The 22,760-nt window shown below is 35.0% G+C and overlaps 4 protein-coding genes and 1 pseudogene across 6 annotated transcripts; 3 read left to right on the top strand and 2 right to left on the bottom strand.

The window, feature by feature from the left end:
- Positions 1–2,035: 2,035 nt before the first annotated feature.
- On the bottom strand, positions 2,036–4,928 carry LOC145035149 (uncharacterized; annotated as a pseudogene).
- A 1,356-nt stretch (positions 4,929–6,284) lies between these two features.
- RFC2 (replication factor C 2) lies at positions 6,285–8,696 on the top strand. Its single transcript, XM_078982697.1, has 7 exons — positions 6,285–6,561; positions 7,231–7,337; positions 7,413–7,514; positions 7,612–7,807; positions 7,883–8,011; positions 8,094–8,288; positions 8,358–8,696. Exons 1-7 carry the CDS (start codon positions 6,397–6,399, stop codon positions 8,466–8,468), a joined length of 1,005 nt encoding a protein of 334 aa, XP_078838823.1. The 5' UTR covers positions 6,285–6,396; the 3' UTR covers positions 8,469–8,696.
- A 3,498-nt stretch (positions 8,697–12,194) lies between these two features.
- On the top strand, positions 12,195–14,888 carry LOC145034311 (RHOMBOID-like protein 2). The gene is made up of 5 exons (XM_078982696.1): positions 12,195–12,667; positions 13,634–13,797; positions 13,909–14,072; positions 14,208–14,458; positions 14,550–14,888. The coding sequence occupies exons 1-5, from the start codon at positions 12,369–12,371 to the stop codon at positions 14,662–14,664; spliced, it is 993 nt and encodes a 330-aa protein (XP_078838822.1). The 5' UTR covers positions 12,195–12,368; the 3' UTR covers positions 14,665–14,888.
- A 139-nt stretch (positions 14,889–15,027) lies between these two features.
- Positions 15,028–20,114, top strand: HAP2 (hapless 2). Of its 3 annotated transcripts, XM_078982694.1 has the most exons (18): positions 15,028–15,643; positions 15,728–15,871; positions 16,596–16,684; positions 16,873–16,912; positions 17,095–17,152; positions 17,249–17,309; positions 17,415–17,493; positions 17,579–17,713; positions 17,811–18,005; positions 18,133–18,213; positions 18,284–18,384; positions 18,462–18,579; positions 18,665–18,697; positions 18,781–18,874; positions 18,986–19,074; positions 19,153–19,265; positions 19,366–19,466; positions 19,539–20,114. In XM_078982694.1, the coding sequence occupies exons 1-18, from the start codon at positions 15,467–15,469 to the stop codon at positions 19,934–19,936; spliced, it is 2,106 nt and encodes a 701-aa protein (XP_078838820.1). In that variant the 5' UTR covers positions 15,028–15,466; the 3' UTR covers positions 19,937–20,114. The 3 variants fall into 3 exon arrangements, 2 of the variants coding, with proteins under 2 accessions (XP_078838820.1, XP_078838818.1); XM_078982692.1 differs by having other exon boundaries at positions 18,986–19,265; XR_013678011.1 differs by lacking the exons at positions 19,366–19,466; positions 19,539–20,114 and having other exon boundaries at positions 18,781–18,860.
- Positions 20,000–22,413, bottom strand: CYP87A2 (cytochrome P450, family 87, subfamily A, polypeptide 2). Its single transcript, XM_078982695.1, has 8 exons — positions 22,098–22,413; positions 21,689–22,010; positions 21,458–21,607; positions 21,123–21,374; positions 20,858–21,026; positions 20,623–20,729; positions 20,391–20,518; positions 20,000–20,303 (listed from the first exon to the last, which is right to left on the bottom strand). Exons 1-8 carry the CDS (start codon positions 22,289–22,291, stop codon positions 20,177–20,179), a joined length of 1,449 nt encoding a protein of 482 aa, XP_078838821.1. The 5' UTR covers positions 22,292–22,413; the 3' UTR covers positions 20,000–20,176.
- Between the last annotated feature and the right edge of the window lie 347 nt (positions 22,414–22,760).

Raw genomic sequence — 22,760 nt, 5'->3', positions numbered from 1 at the left:
AGTTCCGGGAGAGGGCACTGTTGGTGCCCCAATATGCGGGTGATGAGGACATGAGGAGGACCCGCTATCATGACATGCTCCGGGCCAATATCCGGGAGCACGTTAGTTTTTCGGCTTACCCCACCCTGGACTCCATGATTGACAGGGTGAGGGAAAGGGAGATATATTTGGAGCACATCCGGAAACGGAGAGCGGAGGAGGGGTAGCCAGGAGGGGCTTCAGGGAAGAAGCCCAAGGGATCAGATGCGGGGCCAAAAGGCCAACGGGGATGGGGCCGCTGCAGGAAATGCGACAAGACGCATGAGGGGGCGTGCATGTTGGGATCATCAGGCTGCTACAAGTGCGGAAAGTCTGGGCACTTTAGCAGGGATTGTACTGCTCCGGCAGCAGTTGTTCCGACATCGGAGTTGCTGTGTTTCCACTGCAACCAGAGAGGCCACAAGAAGGCTAATTGCCCCCAGTTGACAGGTTTAACGCCGGTAAAGGCGCCAGCTCCAGCGACCCTGCGGATCACAGATGGCCGACAGGGCAAGGCAGAGGCTCTAGTGGTGAGGAGCCGAGCATTCCAACTGACCGCCGAGGAGGCACGCGCAACACCCGATGTGGTGACGGGTATGATTCTTTTCCCTCTCGTTTATTTATATGATGTTATGATATTGATATGTGCCCCATATATGTATATGTGTTAGGATCGTTCCATGTGAACGATATCCCAATCCAGGTGTTGTTCGACTCGGGTGCATCCCGATCGTTTGTGTCCCTTGCGATTAGCAAGAAGTTTTCTGAGTCTTTGGTCATGCTGGATTGCCCTTTGGAAGTAGAGATTGCTGATGATCGATTGGTGCGAGCATCGATGGTATTTCGGGACTGCGTGTTGCGTTTGTTCGAGGAGCGCTACTTGGTGGATTTGGTTCCCATTCCGTTGCGTGGGAACAAGGTGATCATAGGCATGGACTGGTTGAGCCCTAATGGGGAGGTGATAGATTGCGCGCAGCAACTAGTTCAAGTCAGGACCCAGGTGGGGGAGAGTTAGTGATCCATGGCGAGAGGCCACAGCGCGGACCCGCTGCATGTTCAGCAGCGAGGGCTAGACGTTACCTTCAGCAGGGATGCGCAGGATATGTCGCGTACGTGATGGATACCCGAGAGGCGGGTAATGCGACCGTGAGCGAGGTTCCAGTGGTGCGGGATTTCACAGATGTTTTCCCGGAGGAGCTTCCTAGGATACCTCCGGAGCGACAGGTGGAGTTCAAGATCGACCTCGTTCCTGGTGCGGCACCGATAGCCAAGGCACCATATCGGCTGGCTCCTCCCGAGATGCAGGAGTTGTCTACGCAGCTGCAGGAGCTGCTAGACAAGGGATTCATTAGACCGAGCAGTTCACCCTGGGGAGCCCCGATTCTGTTTGTGAAGAAGAAGGACGGGTCGCACCGGATGTGTATAGATTATCGGGAGTTGAATAAGGTAACGGTGAAGAACCGTTACCCACTCCCGAGGATTGATGATCTCTTTGATCAGCTTCGGGGAGCATCTTGGTTCTCCAAGATTGATTTGCATTCGGGTTATCATCAGATGAGGGTCAGGGAGGAGGATACGCAGAAGACTGCATTTCGGACGCGTCATGGCCACTATGAGTTCGTGGTGATGTCGTTTGGGCTCACCAATGCTCCTGCCGCGTTCATGGACCTCATGAACCGCGTATGCAGACCGATGTTAGAAAACAACCCCTTTAATGGCCATATAAACAATTTTGAAAAACAAATTTCCAAACAAATGAAAAACTATGATGAGTTTTCTTCTCTATATCTTTCCAATGATCTTCCACTCTTCTATCTTTTTGTCTTGAAGTAAATATAATTGTCCATCCCAAAATCTATGTTGTTTTCATATGAAAAGGAATATAATCTGATAATTAAATACATCTTGCAAATAGTCTTCATTATATGAGTAGGATAGAAGAGAAACCTGTAATGAAGTATGTCCAACAGAATCACAAAGAGGTATGGATGTGGATAAAGGGTGTTCGGGAGGAAAGTCACACACAATGAGGTTCAAAACCTGCAAAATTTAACAAAATGTAGAAAATAAGATTTCAAACTATGATTTAATTTATTAATTTATTTTAAATTTATGATACGAAATTAGTTAAAATTCAAAGTACATTGCTGTTTCTTTATATCTATACAAAAAACTAATGGAGTTAAAAAAGTTTTAAAAAGAAAAGTTAGATGCGAGGAGTAATGTAGTTATGTTGATTTAACTGTTATCACACCCTACTTCCATTTATAGAGATAAAATGTTTTTAAACGGAAAAGTTGAAAGTATGATGCCATAATTAAGAAAACATGATCAACAATGACATCACTCCACCTAAAGTCAACATCGAAGAGGAAGAGGTGTCGATTAGTGAACACTTTATTGACCATGTAGTAAGCCTTGTGTACAGGCATCCAATATGCTCAACTACTAACCGATTTAGCTGCCAGAGACGAATCATGCCCTAAATATATATGAGTTTGCAGAAACAAAGATAGTTTCTTTTCTTAATCTTAGTTGTTGTTGGATTTTACTGCAACTGATCAAATACATCAGTCCTAAATGCATCTACACATACAAAAGCTGCTTTACAGCCCTTTTCTAGAGGTCACATGCATATTTTTTACAGTTAATTTGGATGTTGCATTAGATAATCAAACCATTCCACTCAGATTTGGCTCAGTTAGACTTGTTAAAGACCTCACCTGATTGACAAATGCTTACATTCAGGCCTCACTAACCTTTATAATGCACAATACAATGGCTGAAATATAAAGATAAATTAAATTTATAACAAAAACCATTCACTAATTTTAAAGATAAACTTTATGTGATATGCCATAAAATAGTCATATATGGTTGGGTCGATTATAATCACAGATACTAAGAGATATTAAAGTTGATCTTGAATTAGATAATGAAAGACTTCAACTCAAATTTGGCTCAGTAATAATTTTCAAACAACTTACCTGATTGACAGTTGCATCCATCCAGACCTCCCTAACAATGATGCTTCATGCCTTCATCCAATAACTTCAACTTGTTTAAGGTTTTTCTGAATATATTTAGGAAAACTTACAATAAAAAAATTTGTTATAGGGTCATTCTAAAATCGGTTAATTAGGAATCTCATTAAATTCACTTGACAATGCACCATATGTATCTTCTTTCTTTAATAATGTTCCATGAATAAATATCCTAGCTCCGCAAGCGCCATTAATGAATATCAACACAATTTACATCAATTCCAGAACTAATTATCATACAATTAAAATAGATAATATGAAATAAACATCATAAAAGAAAATTCATTAATAAGATCATCATACCTTAAGGGTACCTTTGCAATGGCTACTCTTGAAGCAAGGTTTGTGATACTCAATACCATCAGCAGACAAAAGCTCCACTGGGTAAACAATCTTCCCGTTACCTGTCATAGTTATAATTTATAAATAAACTGTAAAAGGTTAATCCCATCAAAGCTTTCTCTGCTCTTGTCTCCATAAAGCCACACAATGAAAGCCTTATGAAAACTTCTCAAATCTAAGATGAAGAGGCCTGTTCAGTTCAAAAACATATTCATTATTACAACTTTTTAAATGTTTGAAAACTCACAAATCAAATAATTTTATAAAATCAAAACTTACATAGAAGGATTTGGACTCCCTGTTCGATTTCTCATCCTTGCCACCAGTTGTAAGTTGTTATGGACTCCCTGTTGACTGAGTGACATAGTCACCATGCTTAGGATGTTCAATGGAAATATTCACCATAAGATTATCCCCAGGTGTACTTGTTCTTATACTCCAGTTCCCAAGCATATCCTGTAATCAACATGAAATCAAAACAATAACAAAAATAATCAGTTTATGCATACATATCTATGTCTACATGTTTAAGTCGATTGAATACCATGAAAGGGCTAACATGAAGGGGTTTAGCGACTACATCAAAACTTGGGTTGAAAAGGAACTGTACTCTTTCTCACCATGTTGTATTGGTGACCTAAAGCAGGAAATTGGAATGATGTTAAGGTAAATGATATTACAAAATAAAGAGGTCGAAAGAAATGGATTATAGACGTCAGCTATGCACTTGATTAAGGTTGTGTTTGAGCCTTCTTTGTTGTAGCAATAGTACAAACTTAAGGGGTTTTGTTCGTATCTGATGCTAGGAGGAATTATCAAGAGGAAACTAAGCGAAAGGTGGAAAAGTGAATCAAGAGATCTCAATTTCCAAACATAATTGATGGACAATGTAACTACTAAAGAATTCAGTTTACATGAATTGGAATTGAAGAATCGAATTTATGCAGAACAATTAAAATTCATAGAAATTAGCAAGGCTTAAATACAATTAGGGACTTTGACAGGACCAGTGGTTTAAGCAATATTGCGAGCTTGTTGAGGCGAGAGGTGGTGAGGTGGAGCGTGAGGTGTGCAATCAAGGTCAATAAAAGCGTAACAGATGGAGTACTTGAAGGAATGGTGAACGGGACGACGACGTTCATGCCAGGCGGTGCCATCGTAGAGGGAGATCGAAGTGGTTGCGTCGGCGGTCGTTGAGCGAGGGAAGAGACAGTGGAGGAGGAGGCGGAAGGGGAAGAGGAGGACTCCCTGTTCTATTTCTCATCCTAAACATACCTTCGTTAAATAGGGAGTCTAAGTATTTTTAAGAATCCCGTATTCCCCAAAACCCAGCTAAAGAAGCCAAGAACAGAAAGCAAGTCAAATACTTCAAGCCAACTGTCAAACAAAAGCAGAATGTCAATTCATGAAAACAAAATTGAATGTTTAATATGTCGACATAGATGCTTAAAAGCGAAGTGACATGTCGTCAAAGTATAGGGCTTACCTTCTATGATGAGGTAGACAATGTGGTGGTCCGGTCATGGGTTGGTCAATCGTCGATGGTGGTAGAACAGATAAGGAAGATCACTGGAGGGGAGATGAAGCAAAAGAAACGAAACTGAAAAAAGTGGAACAATCGGGAAGACAAAGCAACGAAAGAACGGTAGAGGATTAAAGGGTGAGTAAGCAAGAAGATGCAGAAGAAACAAACACGTAGATGGAAGTGGCACAGTTGATGACACGTGTACTCCACTATAAAAACTAAAAATAAATAAATAACAAAAAATAAGACAGATAATGACAAAAGGTAAATAAATAAAGAAAAAAAAGTAAAAACGTCCTACCAACAGGAGGGGTCCAATGAACAGGAGGTACTGTTCAATTGCGAAACCTCCTTTTATATATATATATATATATATATATATATATATATATATATATATATATATATATATATATATATATATATATAATTGATTTTTTTTATCTTTATTTTAATGAATTATTATAGATTATTTATAAAATTCGTTTCTATTTTTTAAATCAATTATCTAAATTATATAAAATCATATCACTATTATTAATATTTATTTTTTGCTTTACTTAATTATCTTTGTTTTTATGGTTTAAAAAACTTTTAATAGTTTTGACGTTTTATTTAAATATTTTTTTTAATGTTTTATTCGTTTAAATTATATAATGATTTTTTTGACCAAGAAACTAAAGTGCAATTTTCACAAACCGCATTGATGTAACCTAGGGTTGTAAACGAGCCGAACGAACACGAACAAATACTTGTTCATGTTCGTTCGTTTAAGTTAGCCGAACAAATGAACGAAAACGAACAGATAAACGAACGGAGTTTTATTATTCATGTTCGTTCGTTTTACAAATTGCCTTGTTAATGTTCATGAACATGCTAAACGAACATAAACGAACAAAAATAAACAAACACAATTGAACATATATGAATAAACGAACTATAATATAGTAATGTAATAAAAACACAATTGAAGACATATGAACTTAAAAAAAAAAACTTAAACAAACAAACATAAAGAAACGTAAACGAACATTCATGAACGAACGAAACCATTATTCATGTTCGTTTATTTAACTAAACGAACGAGAATTTGTGTTCATGTTCGTTCATTTATTAAATAAATGAACATAAACGAACTTCCCGCCGAAAAGTTCATGAACGGTTCGCCGAACGTTCAGTTCGTTTACAAGTAACCTATCAAAATTTAATTTTAAGGACCAAAATTAAGAATTCGACCAAACCATAGGGACCATTTCTGTAATTTATTATTTTTTTTAGTTAAAATCGAATTAGGGGGTGGAAAGAACAAAAGCGTAATACGAGTGCCAAAACTTAAAAAGTTTCAATAGGAAAGGGGAGAAAAGTTAGGGTATATTATACTTCCTCTCCTTGCCATTTTCCCTCCATTTTGAACTCTCTAGGGTTTCTTACAGTAGTGAGGTCCGATTTCCCTGACCACAGATTTCTATGGCTTCTTCATCAGCTTCCTTGTCATCAAGCCATGGCTACGAAATTCCATGGGTTGAGAAGTTCAGACCTACAAAAGTGGCAGACATTGTTGGGAACGAAGATGCCGTCTCCAGGCTTCAAGTAATTGCGCACGATGGTAACATGCCAAATCTCATCTTAGCTGTAAGTAAGAAAACCCTAATCATATGGTCAAATTGCTTATTGCAGTGGACTGATTTACAGATGCACATGAACGAAAGAGTTGTTAAAATCGATTTACATTTTCTTTTGTTTTCTGTATGTTGCTAGGAATATTGAACTCATTCACTAAGTTTTATAACAAATTTTAAACTGATCCGCTTAAGTAGCTTTACATTCACTTTTAGGGCTTTTATCAAAGATCTATCATCACCTCAACTTGTTTCGTTTTCTCTTTTTCCAATCTTTCAACTCACCTCTGGTTTCCTTAAGGCGAATTTGACATTGGTGTAGATATTTGAATCTAATATATCAAAATGGATTTATATTTGGAATCATAATGCCTAGCTGGTGGTTTTGTTTCATGTTTCCAGTAAAGAAGCTGTCTTTTTTGATCCAAGTAACAGCGTTTCTTAAGATTAATGCTTGTGAGATCCTTCAATGGACTGGTTTTCTTCTGCCATACTTTATTCTTTTAAACAATCAATTGCTATAAAGTATACTCCATTGATTTTTCAGTCATGCATTTACTAATCCAATCATTAAAGATTGATAGTAGAGTGATTTGTACATAGTGTAGTGTGGACACATGCATCGTTTATCTTGATTGAGTAATATATTTTCTTGAGCATAACTCTGTTTATGCATTTTCAGGGTCCACCTGGAACAGGTAAGACCACAAGCATATTAGCTCTTGCTCATGAGTTACTTGGACCAAATTACAAAGAGGGAGTTTTAGAGCTTAATGCCTCAGATGACAGGTCTGCATTTTGTGCTAATTCTGCTTTATATCCCTATCTTTCAATCTCACCATTCTTTTTCATTTTTCCTTTCAGAGGTATTGATGTTGTGAGGAATAAAATTAAGATGTTTGCACAGAAGAAAGTGACTCTACCCCCTGGAAGGCACAAAGTAATCATTTTGGATGAAGCTGACAGGTATCTTGTTCTAGGGTTTCATCTGTCAACATCATTTTTTATATTATTCTGTCATAGGCTGCATTTTAACCCTTCAATTTGGGGATCATCGATTCAGCATGACATCTGGAGCACAACAAGCACTGAGGAGAACAATGGAAATATATTCAAACTCTACCCGTTTTGCCCTTGCATGCAACACATCAGCAAAAATAATTGAACCCATTCAGAGTAGATGTGCCCTTGTGCGATTTTCCAGGTTATCTGATCAAGAAATCCTTGGTCGTCTCATGGTTGTGGTTGATGCAGAAAAGGTAGGTAACACTTTTATTACTTTAAAAATGTTTTCCAATTCTACCCCTACTGATATTATCACTTTACTAATGTAGGTGGCATATGTCCCAGAAGGGCTTGAAGCAATTATTTTTACTGCTGATGGTGATATGCGACAGGCTTTGAATAATTTACAAGCAACTTATACTGGATTTCGATTTGTTAATCAAGAAAATGTTTTTAAGGTCACAAATTCAAATAATCATATTTGCTGCTTTTAAAAATGTCAATTAAAAATTATGCTTTTTTTTTTAATTGGGTTTTCAGGTGTGTGATCAGCCTCACCCTTTGCATGTGAAAAATATGGTCCGGAATGTTGTAGAAGGAAAATTTGATGATGCTTGTTCTGGTCTGAAGCAGCTTTATGATTTGGGATATTCACCAACTGATATCATCACTACCCTTTTCAGAATCATAAAGAATTATGACATGGCAGAGTATCTGAAACTGGAATTCATGAAGGTAACAACTTTAATCTTATAATAAAAAAAAGGTTAAAAAACGTTGTTTATTAAATATAAAAAATTGTAGGAAACTGGATTTGCACATATGAGGATATGTGAGGGAGTTGGTTCATATCTTCAACTATGTGGTCTGCTTTCAAAGCTCTCTATTGCTTGTATTACAGCTAAAGCAGCATAAGAGCAAGGCATTGACAAAAAAAAGCTTGCTTTCATGTACTCTCTATTTTTTTTTTTTATTTGACACTTTTTCTGACATCTTTAAGAGATCTTAATTTTCATTTTTTTTTCCTCTTCGTTTTGTTGATGGTTGGTATGTTTTTAAATAGGATCAAGTGTTGCAACCAGTTAACCTGTAAGAGATCTCCTGTTTGTTTTTGTTCATTAGTAATATATTTCCCTACAATTAGCTTGCTTGTTATTCAAAGGTATAATTAGATTCCCATCGAGGGGAACATGTCATTTGTATAGAAGAGTTTACATGGAATACACAGAGAAATTTGGTACAAGATTTCCAAAGTTGTGGATGAATTGTGAAAATAATAATTGAGTTTGACAACTCATTGTCCAATTTGGTGGCCATTTATGCTATCAAAAAAATATGGTTATTTTCTGATATAATGTTACAAGATATAGTTATTTAATGAATATCACAAAAAATAATATAATTTCATATTCTAGAAAAAGCTCAAAAAATTAATGCATACTTTTTTTAGTTTTTTTTTTTTTTTTTTTTTTGGAACAGGAGAGTTACGTTAAAAGCATAGCAAGATGATAGGCATTAGGCACAATATAATTACATTAAAAGCCTAGCAAGATGATAGGCACAACATGATATAATTACATAAAACTTATAATAATATTAAGTTTTGAAGCCATACTTAATTACTTTTGAGTCTAAATTGTTACTCCTATTGTAAAACCAAAATAAAAATACGTAATTATAAATAAAAAATAGTTGTATTTTCTCGTTTAGTCATATCAAAAATTATGTTGTAAAACTTTCAAATCGTACAAAAATCGTAAGATTCACAGCCTCAAGACACTTTTTATTTATTTTTTATTTTTTTATTTATTTTTATTTTATTTATGAAAGGTAGTCATCCTTAAGTGATTTGAACAAGTACTCGTAAATGATAAAGTTCGTCACGTCAAAACAACACAACTTCGCCAATTGAGAGCAAATATCAATTATAAGACTACATGTCAATAATGTATATATGGTCCAATGTGGTAGTGCACAAGTCACAAGTAACACACTAAAGGGTATCCAAATCTATACCATGTTTGTCAAGATCAAACTTGATTGAGAGTTAATTTAATTTAATTTTCCAAACCAATTAAAATGCTTAATCGAAACAAGGTTATTTATTTATTTAATATTTAGTATGTTTATCACAACTGGATTCATAATCCACTCCATGATTTAAAAAAAAAGATATATCATGTGCTTTGTTTTAATTAACGAAAGTTTGTTATCGTTTTTATAATTACTAGGAAAATTTGGTTACTATATAAAAATTGCATGCTTGCTTTTTTTAAGAATGGACAGGAACATCAAACATGTTCTTTGTTACTTTGTGATCGGGCTAACGTAATTCATACGTACGCCAAAACTTATTTGGTCTATGAAGGATCTTCAAAGCATATAGTTCTACCTAACTTCATGCTTAAACATAATTAACTTGAATAACCAAAAGATAAACAAATATCCACGACAGGAAGTTTTCTGAATAAGTTTTTAGTCACATGCACAATTGACCTTTGACATGCCTACAAACCAGAAGGCTAAACAAACATCAACAGTTAGGGATTTTTTTTACAAAGCTTATTTATAATCTTACCAATAAAAATTTATAAAACATATGAATATAATATTTATAAAAATATGAAAAAACTCGATGCACAACCTTGTAAATTTACAATCAATATTAAGGAAGTCTGCACAATAGGGTTCTACGGTTATCAAACGTTATTTGATCCAATAGGTTATTGAAATAAATAAATAACCTTATTTACAACCCAAAAACTCGTTTTTTGAGTTTGAAAAACCAAACTGACTTTTTTTTTTTCTTTGTTAACCATGCTACTAAAATTTAAGAATTTTTTTTTTTTAATTATTTTTTTTACGAAAAATTAATACGAGATGATATAATGTATGTTTATTATTATAATTTTCAGTAAATACTATAAATGAATAATGGTTATAATGTATTTAGTCAATTAAACGTATACATAAAACGCCATAATTTTGGATATTTTGCTTCGGTATTTTATATTCAAAATTCATTTTTTTTCTAAAAACGACAAACCAAACTCTTCTGTTTGATTTTTGGGTTTTTTATTCTTTTACAACCTATTGTAGATGCCGTAAGAACATCCAAATATGAGCGCCTTTTCAATAATTTTTTTCGTGATAAGTTATCGCCACTTAACAAACCAAAAATCTCAATTTTTTTTAACAAAACTTATTATGAATCCTACAAATAATTTTTTTAAATGGTAAACCCAATATATGAACGGCCTATGGAACATATACTTTTTTGTATGGAATTCCGTTTCTAAACCATTTTCCTATCAACCAAACAAATAAAATTCGTAACATATTCCTTTTTCGACTTCAATTTCAATTCATTCATGAACATTTTACAAAAAAAAACATCACTTAAGCTTCTATCCAGGCGATTTAATTTACTTTTATTTATTTATTTGTTTCTTTTTATTGTAGAAACTTTAAGATCATTGCCCATCCAATAGTGATACTTTACATATATTTCATTTAGCGTATCCACTATCCAACTCGATTTCATATATTCCTCTCTTCCCTTCTCTCTTGTACTATAGGCTTAAGAACTTATATATATATATATATATATATATATATATATATATATATATATATATATATATATATATATATATATATATATCTTTACTATCTTATAAAAGAAATCTAACTATTTCTAAAAATAGATTGATTATAATAATAATATTTTTTTAAGACGTCCAAATGATGAAGCTGATAGTACAACTAGCCATTAATAAAATAATATTAAATTTTAACCACATTTTGAATTCAAATATTTATCATCAAATCTCCTTATATTTCTCAGCAATTTGATATGGTCCCTCAAATCTCGGATTCATTCAAATTTTGAACCCTTTTCGATATCCTTAAATTTAGCATGTTAATTTAAATATCCCTCCAATCGCAGATACCTCTTTGTTCCCTCGTCTGCTATAAAGCCCACCGTCTAGGAATAAAAAATGACTTCATCTCCCAAATAACATCATAGTTTGATTATTTTGTCTTCGACATGTACTTTCTTTTGTAACATAACATTTTTGTAGAGGAAACATATCACCGAAAAAATTTACACACCCCGCCGCTTTGCGCGGGTACGCTGCTAGTATATATATATATATATATATATATATATATATATATATATTGTTTTGTATGTTTTCAATTGAATGAGTTGAAAAATATATTATTTTCATGTGTTACGGATTGAAAAAGATAAAAAAAAACTGAGATGCCAATAATTAATGAATTAGAAACATAGGCAAACCACCATGAATTATATATTCAATTGTTAAAACCTTTTTATTACTTGCACTCATTGTCTATACTTTATGCAACCGTTAATTTACAAAGTCAATGCCAATATTTTCCGAAATCATTGATTTATCAAACATTTTAAAGTAAATGAAATATAGACATATAGTCCTTATTTATTTTACAAAAATAAAAATACAAGATGTTTAATTTGTTTTGTTAAAAGGAACTTATTTACGTGCAAATTACAATTAGAAAACGCGAAACGAGTGAACCGGTAAGGCGTTACGCGTATTAGCAGCGGATCACCTAACATGAAATCGACAGACAAGCTACCCCACTGTGAAATGTGAATCCAATCCACCACCCGTTTGCAATCTCTCTTTCTTCCATTCCTTCTAAGTTACTTCCTAAACACTTTGTATATATATATATATACATACACGATTACAGTTGACATATACTCGTTTGATTTAATTTTAAGCAATAATATCCTACCTTCCAACAAACGAATCAATACAGATGGGTAATGGAGATCTGGAGAGCTGGGGAAGTACAAAGAACAGAGGTGCACCACCACCGGCACCACCGCCGGCGTCTTCTACATATCACACTGAATCATCGGACAAACAATGGACTTCATGGCTCGTTCCTATGATTGTTGTTGCAAATGTGGCTATGTTTCTTGTCGTCATGATTGTTAATGATTGTCCCAAGAACCACAATTCGAGTCTTGAGGGGGATTGTGTTGCTAAATTTCTTGGTAGACTATCTTTTCAGCCTCTTAAAGAGAACCCGCTTTTCGGTCCTTCTTCTTCCACGTAAGTGTTTCTCACTTGTGCCCATTTGATGTTTTTATCATTCTGTGTTTTATGATTTGGGAATTTTCTTCTTTTATATATACCCCCTCATTAGGGTTCTTATGTTTATTGAAAACCTAAGCTCTTTTGGTTGACACTTGAATCTTTTTTTTTTCTATACCCATTTAGTTAAGTCATGTCAAGCCTAAACTTTGATTCATTTAGAGCAATTCTGTAAATTATGATTCTTGATTGTGATCTGGGATTGGATGTTTCTCTTGCATACCAGCCCATTCAGCTAATTTATGTAAAAAGCTGATTCTTGATTGATTTAGGGCTTTCCAGTAACATGATGATTCTTGATTATAATTTGGGAATATTCTACTTTATGAACTCATCATGGTTGTGTTAATTGATTATTTGGAGCTATTTGGTTGACATGGGAAATTTTCCTTACATACCCAATACTCAATGATATAAAAGGTTATTCTTTATTATGATCTTGGTGTTTTTTTTTTTTTTTTTTCATTTAAAATGATGACTCTAGATTATATTCTTTATGGAATTTTTTTTTTATCGTACCCATATAAAGCATTATCATGTCAAAGATACCTGTTCTTTATGATTTGGCCTTAATGGAAGCTTTTCTACTTAATTAAGGTTTTCTTTTGTGATCTACTTTTTGTTTATGATCTGGCTTTGGCCTTTAAGGTCAGGCTTGTAGTTTGTTAGGGTTATTCTCAATAATGAGGATGAGGGGGCATTGACGTCTTTTGCACATATGAGAGATCAAGAGCGAGTCTCTGTCTCTGTCCCATCTTTTTTATCCATTGACAAAAGTGACAGTCTTAGTCCAATGCACACCAAACGCAATACAATCAGTTCTATTCGTCCACTTTACATATATTTATTTCGTAGCATAATCAATATCTCAGTTTATTCTCATTCATGGCATGTTTATTTATGATCGGTTTGATTGAATTATAGATTGGAAAAGTTGGGAGCTCTAGAGCGGAGTAAGGTGGTGAATGGACATGAAGCATGGAGACTCATATCTTGTATTTGGTTGCATGCGGGAGTCGTTCATCTACTTGCAAACATGTTAAGCTTGGTTTTCATCGGGATTCGCCTCGAACAACAATTTGGTTTCGGTACATCTTTAAGTCCCTTTAGTTAAAGACATATCTCATTAAAAAAAAAAAACTTTTATATAATTTTTTTACCTACTAATTATTCATTAAACATGTATAAATATATTACAGTTCGAGTTGGTGTACTCTACATGTTGGCCGGGATCGGTGGTAGCACACTATCTGCACTTTTCATAACAAGCAACATCTCCGTTGGGGCTTCCGGTGCTCTATTTGGACTTCTTGGAGCTATGTTGTCCGAGCTTCTTACCAATTGGACTATTTATGCTAATAAGGTGCGTAAACTCATTATATACATGATTTGTAATTTGTTACGCAGGACAAAACATAGCAAGTTGTACTGTGTTTGACTGGGACTGGGACTGGGACTGATGTCAATTTGGAATCTGACGTGTGTTTTGTTTTTGTAGGCGGCGGCTTTGTTTACACTTGTGATCATAATCTTGGTGAATTTAGCAGTTGGAATGCTTCCTCATGTTGACAACTTTGCACATATCGGGGGGTTTTTAACGGGTTTCCTCCTTGGATTTGTACTGCTTATGAGACCCCAATTTTCATGGCAAGAACGCCGCCGTCTTCCTGCTGATGCTCGTGGCAAGTCCAAGTACACCGTCTATCAATATGTCTTTTGGATTATATCTGCCATTTTATTGATTGTTGGGTAAGCAAGCTTTCTCTTCAACAACTATACACTTCACATCATTTTATCGATTATTGTCTACAGTGATTAAATTATTTTTTATTGGGAGCAGATTTACGGTGGGACTTGTGATGCTTTTCAAGGGAGAAAATGGGAATGATCACTGCAGCTGGTGCCATTACTTGAGCTGTGTTCCTACTTCCAAATGGCGATGTGATAACCGGTGAAGACAGACGTGATATGGTTTTATGACTGCTTAGTATCTGGTTGATGTTAATATGATGAAAACTTTGGTTCAATATTCTTAATTCTTGTTTTCTGGTTGTGTAAATTTTTGTATTTTTGATACGTAGTTACTGGTTAGGATACGATATTTGGTTGTACATCACTTGTAATGAAAACTGATTTAAGGAATTCTAATATTAAAGTACAAATTCATATAATGACAAAACGTCTCAAGTTTATTTTGTTTTAAAGTAATGTTATATGATTTGAATTTTATTAATAAAAATGAGGTGAAAAGGTAAATTACATGTGATGTGATATTTGCAAGGGTTTTTGTTAAAGGAATTTTAGGATAAACATATGAAGGTCATCCAAATAATCACTAGAAATGATAAATGTCTAAAGTATTTTTAATTGATTGCTACGTGTTTGGTGGTAAAAAAATAAAATAAAATAAAATTTGTGTACTTATGAAAAAAGAAAACTTTTGAGTAAACAAAAGGGACGCGTATAATATAAGCATCGATGCATGATTTTGTTACTCATGTTTTAGTTTTATTTATTAAAAACCGATGAATTTCCATATTATTTTTATATGATATGATATCGAATTAAAGTTAATACCCAGAAAAGTTTTGACGTAAATTATTATTTAATTATTTTCACTGATCGGTGGACTGGCGCTCTGATTTTCGAAAAACTCAACTGCTTAAAGCAGAGGCAGTTACACCCGCCATAGCAGCCCCACTTTATCTCCTTCATTCTCAGAAGGGTTTCGCACACTTCACACTCATATTCACCGAAATGAGACCATGCATAACGATCGTCGTCTTCTTTCTATTTATCTCTTATCATCTCGTCAATGGCGGTGTCCAACTTCTCTCCAAATCGAAGCTTGAAAAATGCGAAAAGGTTTCTGAAAATGCTCCTCTTAACTGCACCAAAAAAATCGTCATCAATTTGGCTGTTCCTAGTGAAGCAGTAAGTGTTCCTGTGGGTGATTCGATCTGTGTGGTGCGTCTTTCAGGCCGATTCATGCTTGATTTTTGTTTTCCTTTGTTTTAGAGTGGCAACGAAGCGTCGATTGTGGCCGAAGTGGTGGAGGTGGAGGAAAAATCGACTGATAACATGAGAACTGTTCGAGAACCGCCGGTGATCACTGTCAATAAGTCTGCCGCCTATGCGCAATATCACTTGACGTACATTAGAGTATGTATTTCAGAACTTGCTTCGGGTTAGCGTAGGGTTTCTTTTTCATTGAATCGAGTTCATGTTACTTTATTTCATGTCGTATCTACAGGCGCATTCTTCTTTTTCATTGTGACTTGGTGCGATAAAATTATTATAGTTATAGCCATGATTGCAGTTCATTTACGTAGTAGGAATTGTATAAAATATGTCCCTCTGTTTACTTGCCTAGGCCAAACCCCTCATATTTGCGATCACTTCACCATTTAAGATCAATAAGAATTGTATTCCCTGAAAATAAGGTCCTAAGTATACAAACTCTCTTCTGCAGCAACAATTTGTTTTCTCTTTTTCCAGGCCCAATCTAGGTTTACAGAGCTTATTAGAGCTTGTATCAGGTCATGCTCTTAAGCTTCAATTTGTGTGGGTCAAACTGAGACGTTGGTGTCTATAAAATATGCACTATCCCCAAATCCATGAATTTATACTTCAATGCAACCATTAAATTAATTCATACGAGTATCATTATATACTGTCTGAAGCAAGCATTGTATGTATACCATCATCATCAGAGAGAGATTAGCAAAACTCCAGAATGTTCAGGATGGGATAAACTGCTTTAACCAGCTTTCAGTTTGATGGAGATCAGCTGGCAATTGATAACATTCCTTAAATATTGAAAACCTCTTCCTTCTGAATTTCTCGATCTTTTATGTTTAAAATCTGAATCACGTTCTATTTGCAGGATGTTCCTTATAAACCTCTAGAGCTGTCTTTTAAGACACGCAAGTGTAGTCGTTATGCTGGTGCTAATGTTGTGGGCATGTGTGAGACGTAAGTAGTACAATGTTTGACCTTCATCTTTTAGGTTTTAAGTCCATACTTGGATAGAGGCACTCACTTTTGTGCATGTATGCATGTATGTGTTCTCTTTTGGCAATTTAGCACTGTATTCTTTTCATGCTATAGCTCAAGTATATGTACAATTGACTTGAAATTTGACCGGTTAATGTGTGACTCAGGTTATACGATGAGCAAGGACATGCAATTGAGAACACCCGGGTAATATATTGGGAATATCCTCTTTTTTTAGGAACATGTATGAGCATCATATCATGTTCATCATTGTTTTAGTGATCTTGAACTTGTTTTAAGCTCTGATTATGATACTTATATCTTCTGAGACATCATTTCTGATCAAAACTTCATCTTCTTTTATTCTTATTTTCTGAATCATCGGATAGCCAATTTGTTGTCCTTGTGGGGGTCACCGTAGGGTGCCTTCATCATGTGGAAATTTTTGTAAGTCCTGTCAATCTAATTACTGTAAATTCTCACTGTATCTGTATGTTGCTGCTAATATCATATCTTTATTTATTTATTTATTTATTTTAACAGTTGATAAGCTGACCAAAGGGAAGGCCAACACTGCACACTGCCTTCGTTTTCCAGGTGATTGGTATGGAGTCTGATATTCTTTTCACATCTTTTTCTACTTTCTACTGATTCTTCTGATATTTTCCCTATGCTGTTTCTTTCATACTAGTTTCTGGTGTCTTGTTAGGTTCCATGTGTTTGGAATTGGGCAGCATTCAATAGGATTCACCATAAGGGTTAAAGTCAAAACAGGGTCTAAAGTCTCTGTATGTGTCTGGTTTCCTTCACCACATAACTTAACTATGTGTAGGGATGATTTTGTATGTTTCACAACTTACTCTGTTCTAACAGGAATTAGTTATCAGTCCTGGGAATAGAACAGCCCTGTCAAGTGATAACTTTTTGAGGGCGAATTTAATTGGGGACTATGTTGGATACAATGACATACCTTCTTTTGAGAATTTCTTTCTTGTTGTTCCAAGACAGGTATAAATATAATGCATGCAATGTTTGTAAAATAAAAGCTTATGTTACTTGTTGATCATTTTATGGGTGGCTGTGTTTGTTTTAATTGTTGATCAAGGGTAGCCCAGGTCAACCACAAGATTTAGGAAGGAACATTTCTATGTGGATGCTTCTTGAGAGAGTCAGATTCACATTAGATGGAAATGAATGTAATAAAATTGGTGTCGGTTATGATGCTTTTAATAACCAGCCAAATTTCTGTTCTGCTCCTTTTTGGGCTTGTCTGCAAAATCAGTTGTGGAACTTTTGGGAAGTGAGTATATAAAATATTAATCTTCCCTGAATCCCTTCATTACTGTTTTTAGATTATGGTATTACAAATATAATCATACTGTATTTCTTGACTTATTATTATTATTATTATTTTTTTTTTGTCACAGGCTGACCAGAACCGAATCCAACGAAACCTGGTTCCTCTTTATGGTGTGCAAGGGAGATTTGAAAGAATCAATCAACATCCAGTATGGTTTCAATGTTTTTAAATTTCTATAATAAAATAATTCCCTCTCATGTTTTGTATTATTGATGCAGAATGCAGGAAGTCAATCGTTCTCAATTGGGATCACTGAAGTTCTTAATTCAAACCTTTTGATAGAACTTAGTGCTGATGACATAGAATTTGTGTACCAAAGGTCGATACTAGCTCTTGTTAAATGCATATATATATATATATATCTACCTTTGTTTTTATACTGTATATTGTTTGTAGGAGCCCTGGAAAAATTGAAAGAATCACAATCCCAAATTTTGAGGCTCTTACTCAGTTCGGGACTGCCACAATCACAGCTAGAAATATTGGTGAAGTGGAAGCATCGTATAGCTTAACGGTATTCTAGGAAACATTTTATTTATGATTTATCCAACTTAATAACAACTCTATGTATTTACTTTTTACTCTTTCAATCTTTGCAGTTTGATTGCTCCATAGGTATCAGCCAGATGGAGGTATAATAAGCCATTTATTTTGTAATATGAAATGAAATATTGGTAAAGTAAATGATTTTCAATGTTATTTTTGTTTTATGCAGGAACAATTTTTCATTTTGAAGCCAAAAGAAATGGCAACCAGATCTTTTAAGGTGTACCCGATGTCTGATCAGGCTGCAAGGTATGCATGTTCAGGTAGGGACGGGTTCATCATTTTTCTCAACATATATTATTTCTTTCCTTAAAATCATGCATTGCTTACTTAAAAATTAAAACACAATCTAATGTTATATATTGTGCAAGCAGCTATACTGAAGGATTCTGATTTTCAAGAAGCTGATAGAGCAGAGTGCCAGTTTACAACAACAGCCACAATTCTGGACAATGGATCAGTGGTATGCCAAATTAAATTATTGATAAATCAAGGATTTGGTTTGGTTTGGTTTGGTTTGACAATATTTATTATCTTCCAGATTCCATGGGAACCACCAAAGCATGGTTTACAAGGTTTCTTTGAATCTATTGAGGATATGTTTTTCAAGCTTTGGCATAGTATGATTGAATTTATCGCTGGAAAAGCTTGCAGGTTATATTTCTCTTCTACCAATTGAATATTTACTTAAAATGAAAAACCAGGATCATTCAGTAACACTTGATGCTTTTTATCTATCTATCTATGTTGGCAGTACAAAATGCTCTGGGCTTTTTGACTTTCAGTGCCATATCCATTATCTCTGTCTGAAATGGGTGTTGATGTTTGGTTCGGTTTTTGCAATCTTTCCCACAGGTAATTACGCTTTTGACTTTATTGGGAATCAATTTTGAGTAAATATTCAACTCTATTTTTCTTGAGTTGCAGTGATTGTCCTACTGTGGCTTCTACATGAGAACGGAGTTTTTGATCCTGTGTATGACTGGTGGGAAGACCATTTTTGGGATGATGATCGAAAAGCCCAACATATTAGAAACTTGCAACTCCATTATAAGAAACATCATAAGAAGGAGAAGGATCCAAAACACCATAAGGCTCATGCTCATAAAAAGGGAAAAATCAAATATCTGGAACACCAACACCAACACCAACACCACCACAGCCACAATCATTTTGACCATGATCATCTTCACCATGTTAAGAAAGAAAAACACAGACATGGTGATGAGATACTCAAGGAACATCATAAGGACAAACATATTCCAAGGCATGACAAAGACAAAGCCAAACACCATAAGCATAAGAGAAGGAATTCGATACCATGAACCAACTCTTTCTTGTTTGTTGTAATGAATTTACGTGTTTGCTTTTTGGCTCTTAATTAAGGATTTGAGTAAAAAAATTTGTATATTACAAGTGTTAGAACATTGTACATTTTTCATTTCTTGCTTCTGTAAACTTTTACATTTTCTAAGCATTGTGCTTGACATGCCCCTGAGCAAAATTTTCCTCAGCTTACTCACATACATTTTCAGGAAGTTGGTGATTGTTTTACAACAGGGATCCTATTGTCTTGGATTAGTATCAGATTCTTGATTCTGTTTGTCTTTCTCTGTGATCTCAACATGAAACCCCTTTGGAAACTGTAAACCAGGCGTTCGTACAATTTCTCCTCCCCCCACAAGTTGCCACCTGCAAATTTTTAGCAGAAAATCATGTTAGTTCACATCTCTATCTCTCTCTCTCATACACACACACACATGTATGATGAGTTTTTACCTGTATTTGGTGACTAAGCAGTGAAGAAACACAGCCATCTGTAGTTTAGTGAAATCAGTTCCAACACAAAACCTCATGCCACCACCAAAAGCCATAAAGTTCTTTGATGCACCTTTCTGATCCATCCTCTGTTTGGCAATACATGATTAAATATAAACATTTTTTTTTTATCTATTTAATTTCATCATGCATGATTGAAAAGTAAGACTCATGGCAAATGGCATACGCATACCTCCCATCTCCATGGATTGAATTCCAGCGGATCTTTATAATTGTCCGGGTTTAAGTGGACGGCTGGAGGACATACCATTACTGCCCAACCAGCGGGAATTGTATAGTCTGCATGTATCAAAAATCAACATCCATGTCGTTTTTAAAACACGCACTCACAAAGTTTATTATTTAAAATTTAAAACAGTTTATAAGATGAGTAGATCGATCACAGATATGCATGTCTGAATGTGTACCTTTGAACTTGATATCTTTAAGTGCTTTCCTGAATACCCCTGGAACTATGTTAGCCAGACGCACTGTTTCGTTTATAAGCTGAAACGTGAACGTCATGGACTTATATTCTTTCCATGTAAGTCCGGACTCTGTATTTTCCCTGTTTCTTAGGATACTCTCATGCTCTTCCTGCAAAATCAGGTAATTAATTAATTAGGGGGGTTTTATAACTAAAATATATTTAAAAGGTAAAAAAGTAAAAATACTAAATGTTTGTATAGTTACCGTTAATGCCTGCAATACACGAGGATTCTCTTTCAGAAGCTTAACAGCTACTGTTATGGCGAGAGAAGTTGTTTCAAAGCTCGCAAACAATAGCACAAACATCAAATCCAAGGCGATTGCTTCTGTAAGTATGGAATCACCTCTTTCAAGTTCTTCAAGTAAGTAATCGAAGAAATCACTTTTCACCTCTCTTGGCTTGGCTCGCCTCTCTTCTAGCATGCTCTTCAGCATCGTCATTGCCTTTCTTCTTCCCTGGTTATATCATTAATTAATAAATTAGCAGAAATTATAGTATATAAAAAGAAATCAGATTTAATTAATTTGTGTGTACGTACCTCTAGACACTTGTGGTAAGCTGTTCCAGGAATGTCCAAAGGGAAGGAGATCAATCCCTGTATAAAAGCTACAAAATTCTCCCTCAGATTCTCGGATGATTTCTCGGGATCATAACTTATCAACTTTTTTGCAGTCAGATCAAATATCATCTACACACAAAAAGTTGATATATTAGAAAAAAAAAAAAAAAAGTTTATATATTGTTACATGAGAAGGCCTTAATTCATTACATTTGCAGTTGCTTCCTTCAATTCCACCGAATCCTGGGCAGCCCATTTCTGTAAGTTTGTAGCTGCCACGTGTTCTACTTCTTGAAGCATCTTTTTGAGACTTTCAGGACCAAATAAATATAAGACCATGTTCTTAAGATATTTGTACATATATCCATGCAAAGATCCTACATTCTGTCTCCCAAAAACTTCGGTAAAGCTATCTGGATACCAGCTTTGAAACAACTGGCCTTCTTGCTGGAAGATGATATAATTAAGATCTGAATCAGTTGAGACTACAACCGGCCTCCCAACCAAACTAGTTCGGAATATTGACCCATATCTGAAATATCATTACTTAATGTGAGAATTCAATGATTAGGAGGGATAAAATAATATGTAATAATGTAATATAGAGAGATACGATCACCTTTTGATCCTCTCTTTGACAAAGGGAGGTGTATCCCAGGTTGGATTAGGAGCGAAGAAGTGAAGGGTTTCACCAAGTAATGGCCAACCCATGGAACCCGGGGGGAGATTCCCGTTGCATTTAGGATTCCACCATCTGTAAAGCCAATGAGTAATGCCCACCACAACCATGGCTGTAAGAGCAAGACCCCACATGCTTACTTAACTTAATTGGTTGCTAAGAATCCCAAAAAAAAGGAAAGGAAAGGAATGAGAGATTTAAGGAGTTGGGAATGGGAATGAGGAATGAGGAATGATGAATGTGTGTGAGAGAAGCAAATGCTGGAATGTATTTGAGAACCCACGAGGAGGAGAAGTATTTATATAGGCATGCCAGAAGTTGGAGCTATTTTTTAACTTTTAAGATAATAATATATATTATATAATAAGGTTTGCCTCACTTCGGTTTTTGTCAGAAAGCTGTACAACTGGTTGGTCATAATAATTAATAAAAAAATAATTATATACGTACATCATCTTCACATCACACCAGTACATACCCAATTTCTTTTTTAATTTTGTCAACGGCATCTTATAAATTACACCTTAAGCCTTGCATCTCAATTGCTCTCAACTTTACATAATGTTTCCCTCTCTCTCTCTTTTTATTTTTTATTTTTGTTTG

The sequence above is a fragment of the Lactuca saligna genome, chromosome 3 (genome assembly GCF_052625555.1).
Source record: "Lactuca saligna cultivar CGN05327 chromosome 3, ASM5262555v1, whole genome shotgun sequence".
NCBI lineage: Eukaryota > Viridiplantae > Streptophyta > Magnoliopsida > Asterales > Asteraceae > Lactuca > Lactuca saligna.
The sequence above is the reverse complement of the archived record's forward strand: the minus strand, read 5'-3'. Positions and strand labels throughout refer to the sequence as shown.